Below are 12,514 nucleotides of genomic sequence, written 5' to 3'. Positions count from 1 at the left end.
TGCTTGTAGACTTTTGGATCGCAGCCATTCTGGCTGGCATGAAATGGTACCTCATAGTGGTTTTGATTTGCATTTCTCTGATAATGAGCGATGTTGAGCATCTTTTCATGTGTTTGTTAGCCATCTGTATGTCTTCTTTGGAGAAATGTCTATTTAGTTTCAGTTTGCATCTTTTAATGTGTCATATTACCTTTACAATTTTAATCAAAAATTACTTATTTACAATAGAAATTTTCACTTTTCAAAACCTGAGCTTTTCTTTAATTGAAGTATAGTTGATTTACAATGTGTTAGTTTCTGGTATACAGCGCTTTTATCTCTTTTGCTTTAGGAGTCTGACCTAAGAAAATATTGCTATGATTTATGTCAGAAAATATTTTGCCTATGCTCTCCTCTAGTTTAGTGGTGTTACGTCTTACCTTCAAGTCTTTAAAACATTTTGAGTTTACTTTTGTGTATGGTGTGTGAGGGAGTGCTCTAACTTATTGATTTATATGTGTCAAAGCCTGAGCTTTATGAATTATTATTTTAATTATATTTACATACATACACAAATACTTATCCATTTGCTATTTGTCTCTTTTATAGGCTCTAATCTTTTAACAATCAAAGATGAAGCTGAAAACTCTTTTCTTCTAGAAGAGCTTTTAGCTTTCCGTTCTTCAGTCCAGATGATTTGGCTGAATGCTCAGTTTGATGGTGACAGTAAGTAACTTGGGTAGAAAAGAGGAGAGGCATAAATAAATACAGAGTGGTCAAGGTTGATGCAAATGACATCTGCAAACCAGAAGGCTCTCCTTGGGTACATTTGCTGTGAAAAAAATATCACAAATCCTAAAGCCATTTCTTCCAAAGACAACGTTGCTAACCCTTTTTTATACCCTCTTGTTCTCTGAAATAATCCCAGAAAACCAAAAATGAAAACAAACAAGTTTATTTTATACTTAATCTCACATTATGAAGATGTTTGACTGGAACTTTGTGTTGGCAGACTTAGTCATAAGACATCAAAGTCATATTTACTTTAAAATATCCTGGGTTCCAAAATGTCATATAAGAGCACAATAGAGTTATGGAAACGTCCCAGTGATAAATAGTGCTAATAGAATTGTTATTTGGTTCTCATAAAAGCCAGAGTTCGTAATCAGATGAGAGTATGATTTTTTTTCTTTATGTTGTTGATGGTTATTGAAAGTACTTGTATCAGAAGAAAGGGGACGTATGTATACCTGTGGCTGATTCACGTTGATATATGACAGAAACAAACACAACGCTGTAAAGCAATTATCCTCCAATTAAAAATAAATAAATTAAACAAAGAAAGCACTTGTAAAGAAAATTATTTTAAACTGGAATGGAGAACTTGTCACAGGGGTATACCAAGGTGGAGGATGGGTCCACACTGGCAAGGAAAAGTATTTCAATCACAGATATTGCTTAAAACTTCTAGACCAGGGTGATAATAAACAAGCTGACAAACGTATGCTTAGTTATACTGCTTGTTTTAAATCCTTTTCATACAAGATGCCTCCTTATCACTTACACACAGATGGATTCTACCAGCATCTTCACCTTTTGGTACACCACTGGCTTGCTTTTTTAAAGAAGCTCACTGTAACACTCTTTTAAAAAGTGAGCTCTTTTGTAATGATATAGATGTTAGGATTTCAAATGATTTAAGTTGGTTATAATGATAAAGAACTTTTAAAATTCAAACTTTATATTAAGAAACATGATATCTCAAATGAACTACATTAGAAGCTCGTATCTAGCATAAAGAGAGTTGTTCACAAGACAGCTTTGCTAACACCTACCTCTGGATGATGAGTTCATGACTGCACCTACTGAACTGAATGCACCAGATAAGGAGAGTCACATTAAATTTAGGGGCTGCTTTCTATGGTTTATTCAACACTTAGTATGTTTGATAACCATGCACGCAATTCATAATAAGTTAGCGTTTTTTTTCCACAGATGAAACCATAAAGTGGTTTGATGGAACTCCCACAGATCAATCAAACTGGGGTATTCGGAAGCCAGAGGTGTACCACTTCAAACCCCATCTGTGTGTTGCCCTGAGGATTCCTGAAGGAGTGTGGCAATTATCCTCATGTCAAGACAAAAAGGGATTTATATGTAAAATGGAAGCAGGTGGGTAAAGTTCAAAGGTAAATACTCATTTGATTCCACCCTGACTAAAGCTGACCCACCTCTTTACACTTAAAACTTTTAAAATTCAGGTATTTAGAGAGTATTCAAATAGATTCTGACATTATTGTCTTGTTTTACATCAAATAATTTACAGAACATACCAGCTTTCTCTCATACACAGAAAAAAATCATTATAAATCAAGTCAAAGACTATGACTTTCTTGTGTCATCTGGCTGTTATATTAATGGGCAAAAAAACAGTTTTACCTCAAGCAAATAGAGCTGGAAATGCAAACAAGCAACTCTCATTTTGGCAACTGCAACTCAGAATTTTAAAGTATCATTTTTGGTCACAGGAAATATAATTCAGGTCTAGGTATCCTTACTGTGGATAAGTAGATGTGTTTTTCTACTGCATGGCATAGTATATTATAAATCATATTTTAACTTCATCTGGAGCTATATACTCAGTTTGTGGTGATGAAAATTTAGAAATATAAGCCAGAAAATTCTAGTCAATTGCAAATGATAGAGATTTCTAAGACAGTAAGGATCATTAACAGTGGAAGATGTTTATAATAATCACAACATTTTCTAAATGCCAGTATTATAAAGAAGAGGGGATTGATGTGGCCTGGGCTCCTGAAGAAGACTTCAGAGAAGGGATGAGGCTTTGTAATAGTAAAAGATAAGGAGAATAGAGGAGGGAAAGAATACTGGACAAATGTTTCAGTAAGACTAAAGACAGAAATAAAGAATGAACTTAAGGCTAGCCCACATTAGGTGGTGATGGGGGTAAAAGCATATTTCTGTAGGCTCCATCCACAGGGAGTGCTGGGTTAAAGAGCTGAACTTCATGGTGAAGGACACAGGGAACCCCTAAGTGCTCTGTAGATACCTACAGTGGATGTAAGGGAGACAGTTGTAATTTGAGCACAAATGAACAAAATGAACAAAAATGGAGGGAGGAAATGGGAAAAGAGAATCATCAGTCTTTAGTGACTGATTAGATACTGGCAATGAAAAAGCAAAAACTGGTAGGTGTAGGAACCAAAGTTTGAGGTTCCAAAAGTGTGGGTATCAGCTCTGTGTGGAAAACATGGCTAACCTAATAAATAGCATGCCTAAGCAACCACTAGCATTCAGCTATCAAGAACAAATTAGAAACACCTCATATCTGTTCAAATCTTTAAGGTTTCCTGTACTACACAGGGCACCTCTTTTACCCTTCACGACAAGTTTTCAAGGCAGTGAAACAGATACAACACTCCCATGTTACAGAAGAGAAAAGTACTTGTCCAAACTGAGGCCACAGGGAGGACTACATTCCAAATTTTCTGATTCCATGTGTCCCTTCTATACCTGCCCACTGCCTCCATCCAGAGAATGAATACCCATTCATCAGTCTTTCTTTGAAAAGTATCCTTACACATACACAATACTATGTTTTCAATAATATTATGTAAAATCATACAGTATTGTTTTTAAATTGCAAAATCAAGGTTTTATATATATATATATGTGTGTATATATATATATATATATATATATAACTGTGTTTTTGTTACTGGTAACAATGTTGACATTTCTTCATGGGTCTTAAGTAGTGCACCAAGTAGTCCTCCACTGACAAGTCCTTTACTTCTCTTTCTCTGGGTCATTCCCTGTATATTTCTCTGGATCTTTGCCTAGATAAAAAATAGCAGAGTTCAAATTCTGATATAGAGTCTTCCTTGAAAAGATACATTCTTTCAGTAGAAGATCCTCAAACAGGAACCCTCAAACTTTTTGAATGGAAGAGCTATTACTCATTTCCCAAGATTCTTGAGACATGAGAAGGTACTCATTTTTTAAATCTGCAAAAAGCCAGGGAGGTTATCATTACTGGACCAACTCCACATCAGATCCCAGCAAAACTGAGTTCCTTGTAGGCAGGGACTATATTTTACTCATATTTCTATTGCAGCACAGTGTTGAGACTGGATGAGGATTCTTCAGCTTAAAAAAAGGCAGTGTATGTCTTTGTGAGCACTAGTATTGATGACTAAATAAATCAGGGGTCAGCAAATTTTTCTTGTAAAGGATTAAATAGTAAATATTTCAGGATATAGGAGCCATATGGTCTCTGTCACACTTCAACTGTAGCAAAAAAGCAGCCAAAGACGACAGAAACATGGCTGAGTTCTAATAAAACATTATTTATAAAAACATGTGCTCAGATTTGATCCATGGGCCATCATTTTCTGAAGTAATGACATAACTTTGCTGAATTAAAAGGAAAATTTCATCTCAATATCTTTGTATTTGATTTTAGATATTCACACAGTAAAGAAGCATCCAGGAAAAGGTAGGTTTGGAACAGTAGAGAACATTTTGATTTTTCATAGAAATAAAATAGAAAGTAACTATGTGACAGTAACTATCTGACTTCATTGTCACTGAAGTTTTCTTTTTTCATCTCCTTGCAGGACCAAGTCACAGCGTTATACCTCTTACAGTAGCACTGACACTGCTAGTAATTCTGGCAATTTCCACACTTTCCTTCTGCATGTACAAGCACAGTCACATTATCTTCGGGAGACTTGCTCAGTTTAGAAATCCTTACTATCCTTCAGCCAACTTTAGTACAGTACATTTAGAAGAAAATATTCTCATTTCTGATCTTGAGAAGAATGACCAGTAATAACGAAGTGAGAGAACATCACGGCGGTGAGAATGAGCAAAGAAGAGTATTTTCCTTTACACACCAGATGCCACTATAATGTCAATTGTGTCACCATCTTCGTTATTCTTAAAATGATTACTGGTTTTGAATTGTAACCAAATCAGATAGGTGTTCATTTATTTCCTCAAACTGTGATCTATTCTTAAAAGGGGGAAAATTTACAGTGCTTATTATTCAGAAAACAAGAACTATTAAAAGCAACTCCCAAATGAGACCCCTCAAACCAACATGAATAATGGTTTTTGCATTAATATGCTTTTACCAAAAATTCTGGGGAATTTTTAAACTAATTTGATATCTATTCAGATGTTTACTAATACTCATTCCATGAAAAGAGAGCGGGGTGGGAAGCAAAACAAATTTTAAAGTCCTACACTCATAGAAGAAAGGAAAGAGAAAAGGCTTCAGAGAGGATTCTTGTTTGGTTTTTATTCAATCAGTTTAACAGCAGGGTTTGCAAAACACTAATATCTCAGCTTAATACTCACAGGTTCTGGACTCTATACTAATATTTAGGGTGACATTCATTTTTATTAGTTCTGTCTTCTCAAACTAAAGGAAAATAACCTTTCTTTAAATAGTAAAGATCTTTTAGCAGTACTCTTTCAAAAGCAACCATGCAATGTGACCTAAAATCATCAATTACTAAATGATAACAAAGTTAGTTTTTAAAAAAAAAACCTTATAGAGAAGCTCAAAGGAATATATTGAGATCTTAATACTGTTAAAATTTATAAGCTTTATTTAAGACTAAAGATATAAATTTAGACCACTCATAACAACCAAAAGATGTAAAATGTAACTTGAATTTAAAGGGAAAAAGTTAAAGATCTGAATTACAGTTTCATCAGAATGAGACTAGAGGATGTGATGAGAAATACTAAAAAGTTACTCTCCAGAGTAATCTAGATACCTTTGCTATATAGAGTTTATTTAGTAAATTATTGTTTGGGGGAACCATCTCCATTTGCATTGGACTAGTTAGTCTGGTCAGTAAAAAATAAAAGCATGATACTAATACATAAATTAAAAATCACAGACTTGGTCTTCATTCATTTTTTATAAACAAAAAAGACTTCATAGTCAATATTCAAAACTTTACTCATTACATAAATGTTTATCAAGTTCCTGTTAAGAACCAAGAGCCATTTTAGAAACTGGAGGTACTGGGGTAAGCACTTAGTTTCTAATGAAGGAAAACCAACAGTAAAGCAGTCAAGAAACATATAAGAATAAAATAGCAGGTGGGTATGAAGACTAAGTAAGGGCCTACGATAGAGAGAGACTGGGAGAGTCTCCCTAGAGGGTGCATTTTCATTATTACAACCAGCTTCCTCAAAACTGGTGGCAGTCACAGGATGAAGCTTAGAGAAAGTAGGAATAAGCCTCTACGTGGAAAACTATCATCATTAGAAACACAATTTGAAGAATGTGTCCTAAGAATGAAGTCTTTGTGGCCTGAAACAGTTAATACAGAGTCCAAAAGCAGCTGTTTGCTACTGCTGTGTCATTACACGCTGAGACAATCTACTTCCATAATTCTGTTTGTTCAGGGACTATTTTTTATTTTAAGATAGTACATTATGTGGCAGTTGTATGTTTATGACTCAAAAGAAGAACTGGCCTGGACTAACCAGATGTTTAGCCCAATTTAATAATCTGTCAAGTGAAATTAAAGTTCTGTTCTTGTCGGTTGTCTTGCTAAAAACTGCTAATCAACTATCTTTCCAGTCAAGGTATATTGAAGTGAATAGTCAGTCACACATAAAAATTTGACAAAGTATGTCATTAGTAAAGTGATTTTGCAGGAAAAAACTGTACTGTGTGTCAGTGCTCTGTACTTTGATATTTAGTATTAAACCACATCCCCATGGACAGGTCACACGCTACTTACCATTAATGAAAGTACAGAAATAAGAAGTACTGAGATATTCTGCTTTATTCATATACATGCACTTTAAAAAAAAAACTTTCTTCCACAACTATTTTTAATCTGAGCTAGACTTCATAGATATACAAGAAAAGAAACAAAGTAGCAGGGTCACAAACTCAGTTCAGTTCAGTTGTTCAGTCGTGTCCGACACTTTGTGACCCCACGGACTGCAGCCCACCAGGCTTCCCTGTCCATCACCAACTCCCGGACCTTTCTCAAACTCACATCCATTGAGTCGTTGCTGCCATCCAACTGTCTCATCCTCTGTCATCCCCTTCTCCTCCTGTCTTCAATCTTTCCCAGCATCAGGGTCTATTCCAATGAGTCAGTTCTTCGCATCAGGTGGCCAAAGTATTGGAGCTTCAGCTTCAGCATCAGTCCTTCCAATGAATATTCAGGACCGATCTCCTTTAGGATGGACTGGTTGGATCTCCTTGCAGTCCAAGGGATTCTTAAGAGTCTTCTCCAACACCACAGTTCAAAAGCATCAATTCTTTGGTGCTCAGCTTTCTTTATGGTCCAACTCTCGCATTCATACACGACTACTGGAAAAACCATAGCTTTGACGAGATGGACCTTTGTTAACTAAGTAATGTCTCTGCTTTTTAATATGCTGTCTAGGTTGGTCTTAGTTTTTCTTCCAAGGAGCAAGCATCTTTTAATTTCATGACTGCAGTCACCATCTGCAGTGATTTTGGAGCCCAGATAAATAAAGTCCGTCACTGTTTCCATTGTTTCCCCATCTATTTGCCGTGAAGTGATGGGACTGGATAATTAATATGCTCCCTCCAAAAAGGGTCAATTATTTTCTATAGCTCTGAGCGATGGGAAATTTTAAAGATATTTCCAACTGAACATATCTTGGGCTCTTCCAATTTCAACTGTCTCAGTTTACATGCTTCTTCTATTGAAAGTTCCACTTCCTATCAAGGGTGCATTACATGGTCTCATTAGATAAACATTCAGTCTTCTGAAGTTGACATTCCCTCCTCAAAATGGTGATTGGATATATCAAACTTGTTGTATCCTTGTGGTGGGGGCTTCCCTGATAGCTCAGCTGGTAAACAATCTGCCTGCAATGCAGGAGACCCCAGTTCGATTCCTAGGTCAGGAAGATCCACTGGAGAAGGGATAGGCTACCCACTCCAGTATTCTTGGACTTCCCTTATAGCTCAGTTGTTAAATAATCTTCCTGCAGTGTGGGAGATCTGGGTTCAATCCCTGGGAAAAGCTACCCACTCCAGCATTCTAGCCTGGAGAATTCCATGGACTGTATAGTCCAAGGGGTCACAAACAGTCAGACACAACTGAGTGACATTCCTTTCATTTGTGTCTTGTGGTTCAGGGAGAGTAGGTGATAACTGACTGGGAATCCTGCTGGCATCTCTATGGAGTCTGTATTTGGTGTAACATGTAGTCTAGTCTCTTGGTTTGGCCCCATCCTGGTTTTCCCTGGCACTGCCTCTCCCTAGAGAATTGTCCATGATTCCCATTCAATTCTCTACCTGGATATTACAATTCTAGACAGTAAAGCCACGTCACATCTGCAGTAGCATCATCAGCTACTCTCTTAGTCAGGAGGCTTAATACTGTAGCAAACAATCCCCAAATCTCATTGACTTCACACAACAAAGGTTTATTTCTCATCCGCACCAGCTTTGCTCTATTCAGCTATTCGTGGGTCCAGGCTCCTCCTAAACATCCACAGTAGGGCCTCTATCTCCAAAAGCCTTGGTTGCCTCAGTGGTCCCTTACCTCTGCCTGACGGAAGTTAAAGATCTCCTTGTTAATTATGTAGTTTCCATGGGCTATTGAAATACATTCTCCACGTAAACAGCCTTTAACTTGAGAACATGTACCCTATGGGTACATAAAGACTTCCAAGGGATACAGGGCAGGGATATTGCTGGGGAGCTCAGTTTCCAGATGCTTTAACCTTTAAACATATTCTTTCTTAGAAGTTACTTGCCTGAGATCAAGGTGTCATGCTAGTTCTTCTTTCCCATCTCTTTTAGCAGAAATGTCTGTCTCTACCTCAAAAAAAAAAAAAAAAAAAAGACATGGCTTTTACTCAAAATATGATGATGATGCCTTATCTTGGTAAAGTCCTCCATGGACCAAAGACAGAAAAAAATTTCAAAATAATGATGTCAGTGAAATTTCTTTTAATAAAGAATTCTTAAATCCACATTTATTCTCATGTCTTTCCCTCTTTTTATACATTTTTCTGTTAAGGATGAAGTGATAAATTAGAAATGGGTTATTCTGCCCATGTTGGGATAGTCTAAATTAATATGCATTTCATATACATACATATAAACAGCAGGAGTGATAACTACCTTCCTTTGAGACAGCCCCTGTCTATTATGAAAGACTGTATCTGGAGAGAGTATCTCAGAAAAGCAAAGTAAAGACAGTGCAACTGTTGATAAGACCCTGAAGTGTTACTTTACAAGCTCATGGCAAGGCTCTGTGTTTTATTTATCTTAGATTTCTAACTGAGCTTTGGGGAAGAGTATTATCATGCTTATTTGAACTGAAAAATGAAATCATAATTTTTTTGAACATTGTCTTATTTGGCTCATTTGACAATAAAGATTGGCTTTACCAATTATGTTTTATGGTGAAATTTTTCATTAAATTGGATGAACTGTATATGCAAATCAAGTGTTTGGATTAAAGCATGTATAAAATAAAGACATTTAATAGAAAAGTAGTATTGACCAAAGTATGATACAATTAACAATATTTTATTTTTCCCAACCTTCGTATGCCAGGCAAAACAAGGTGCCCATAAGTGAAAGAGTAATAGGCATAATTGATAGTCATTTAGAAAGGAGTAGAGAACTCTGAAGTTTCTGTGTCTAGAAGCACAACATGGCACTTCGTCTCATATACCATTGGCCAGAATTAGCCACAGGGTCCAATCTAACTGCAGGGAAGCCTGGGAGGTCTCCCAGTATGCTCAGGAAGGAGAGGATAATGGACAATAGTGAGCACCAACAACCTCTGCCAGCTTTCTCAGCACATATAGCTACAAAAGAAAGGGGCTGGGGAGAATAGAATTCATGCTGAATCTTGATTCATGCTAGCAATTTTAAATTAATATTAATTAATTTCATCTATGGTACATCCATTTCATTAAGAGATGAAATATAACATTTTATTTTTATATATACTATTTATCAACCATTGTAATATATTCATATCTGTCAGATAATAATTATAATAGTAATTGTAATGGAAACTCAATACAGAAGAAAATGTGTAACACAGCCTATGTTCACAGGGAAATTTTTAAAAATAATTTTAACTTATCTTTTTACTGTAGGCAAATATGACAAGGAAATGAATAAAATAGTTTCAAGAATAAAAATATATTACAGTAGGATAAAATTCATAGGGGGATTGGAATGGAAATACAAGACTAAACAGAAAAAGAAACAAGAATCTTTGACTGCTAAAGTTTGTTTGTATTTCTATTTTTAAATAGATTATGATAGAATTCAAACTGTTATGGTATTATCAATCAAAAGAATTAGGGCTTCTTGGTGAAGTGATTGGTTTCAGGTCTGGGGCAGGAAAAATACAAGATGAAACTGGAATATCTTATGATGACAGAAAGTAAGGAAATGCTCACAAAAAGATGAGATCATGTCCAAAGGACACAGGACCAAACTGAAGGAGCTCCCAATGGTCAAAATTGGAACACTGAGTGACAAAATAATAACAGTATTGGGTTTTTAAGCATAGAATATCTATGAGTCCAGATTAATGTAAATAAATAAGTAAGCAAATTAAGGAGAAGCAGCAGTTCTTTTCTACTGAAGAATTTCAATTAAAAACGTAGAAGGAATGAGAGAGACAAAAATCACCATTAAGAAAATACAACAGTAATCATTGTTACAGCAAGATCCACTAGCGGGTTCTAAAATTCGTGGGTGAACATTTAGGAAGAAACAGAAATTTTTATAGCCTTAATATATTGCCTCCAAAATAGTCATAAATTATAACTGGAATTCCATTTCTATTATAACTGGAAAGTACTAACTTTATAAGAGAAACCTCAGGGTTAAGATAAGCAGTAATAAGCCACAGCAGCATCAGGTATCCTCCAGCATCATGCCCTAAGAAGGGCACATGACTTTTTGGTATCTACCCAAATAATGCATAATCCCCATTTAACAATAAAAAAATCAGACAAATTCAAATTGACAAGCATTACACAAAATAATTGATGACTTCAAAAGTGTCCAGGTCATGAAAGATAAGGAAAGATTGAGGAAATGTCACAGATTGGAGGAGAATAAGGAGCCATGACAACTAAAGGCAAGGTAAAATCCTGAATTGGATCCTGAAACAGAAAATGGATATTGTGGGAAAACGTGACATTATAATAAAATTTGTAGTTAGCAGTATTATATCAGTAGTAATTTCTTAGTTTTATATTGTACTATGGTTATATGATATGCACCATTAGAAGTTGAGTGAATGGTGTATAGAAATTCTCTGTACTATGCTGATACTGTACTGTGCTGGAAATTTTCTATAAAGCTAAACTTATTTCAAAATAAAAGGCTAAAAATAGGCTATGATATTATATTCCACTGGATGTGTTGAAAGGATGACACGATGTTTTTACTTTTAAATGTCATTATAATATGATGAAAATTGCATCTTAATTATAAAAAATTTTAAATGTCAAATTAGAAATGTAGGGAGGGATTTTTTTCCAAAATTCTTTTAGGAGTATGCAAGCAAAAATATTTGAGGACCATTGTTATATGACATTCTCTTCTGCCCCAAATAACAACCAAGCAAAACCCAATTTTTCTTCAATCTAATAGCTCGTCCATGGAAGAATTTAGACCAACATATATCTTGTTGTCGGAGAAGGAAATTGCAACCCACTCCAGTATTCTTGCCTGGAGAATCCCATGGACAGAGGAGCCTGGCAGGCTACAGTCCATGGGGTCGCAAGAGTCGGACACGACTTTATCGACTTTACTACTACTAGTAATCCCCTGTGCTTCCCTGGTGGCTCAGAGGTTAAAGGGTCTGCCCGCAAAAATGCGGGAGACCTGGGTTCGATCCCTGGGTTGGGAAGATCCCCTGGAAAAGGAAATGGCAACCCAGTCCAGTATTCTCGCCTGGAGAATCCCATGGATGGAGGAGCCTGGTGGGCTACAGTCCACGGGGTCGCAGAGAGTCGGATACGACTGAAGCGACTTAGCAGCAGTAGCATATCTTGTTGTCAGCTTTCTGCCTTCTGTGCTCCTGCCTGGAAAATCCCATGGACGGAGGAGCCTGGTAGGCTGCAGTCCATGGTGTCGCTGAGGGTCGGACACGACTAAGCGACTTCACTTTCACTTTTCACTTTCATGCCTTGGAGAAGGAAATGGCAACCCATTCCAGGGTTCTTGCCTGGAGAATCCCAGGGACGGGGGAGCCTGGTGGGCTGCCGTCTATGGGGTCACACACAGTTGGACACGACTGAAGTGACTTAGCAGCAGCAGTGTCTTATCAGCATTTCCAATTCTCTCACTCCTGTTTATCCATTACAACCTCATGGCTTACTCTTCATGGTAGACAAAGTACAGAAGGGGAAAAACAAAACTTCTTAGTTTCCTCTTTGTTCTTAGGGAAGAAACATTGGGAAACATTTCAAATGTTACATTCCATCAAAATTCTTATCACCAACATTT

At 36.4% G+C, this 12,514-nt stretch overlaps 1 protein-coding gene across 9 annotated transcripts in view; it reads left to right on the top strand.

Moving 5' to 3' along the window:
- PLA2R1 (phospholipase A2 receptor 1) overlaps nucleotides 1-9,423 on the top strand; it is a 143,608-nt gene extending 134,185 nt beyond the window's left edge. For 4 of the 9 annotated variants that reach the window (XR_015146920.1, XM_086355516.1, XM_086355558.1 and 1 more), the window contains 4 exons: nucleotides 589-705; nucleotides 1,975-2,151; nucleotides 4,466-4,498; nucleotides 4,620-6,691. Coding sequence is in view for 6 of the 9 variants with exons in the window: in XM_086355516.1 (XP_086211642.1) it covers nucleotides 589-705; nucleotides 1,975-2,151; nucleotides 4,466-4,498; nucleotides 4,620-4,834 (542 nt within the window). In the remaining 3 variants the exon portion in view is untranslated. Of the gene's footprint in view, nucleotides 1-588; nucleotides 706-1,974; nucleotides 2,152-4,465; nucleotides 4,499-4,619 lie in introns of all 9 variants that reach the window. The other 5 variants (XM_086355531.1, XM_086355508.1, XR_015146949.1 and 2 more) reach the window with 4 other exon arrangements.
- Nucleotides 9,424-12,514: the final 3,091 nt, after the last annotated feature.

Source organism: Bos grunniens, chromosome 2 (genome assembly GCF_055505025.1).
Source record: "Bos grunniens cultivar Pamir isolate PY7600 chromosome 2, Bosgru_T2T1.0, whole genome shotgun sequence".
Taxonomy (NCBI): Eukaryota; Metazoa; Chordata; class Mammalia; order Artiodactyla; family Bovidae; genus Bos; species Bos grunniens.
This window is presented reverse-complemented; position numbering and strand designations above follow the sequence as displayed.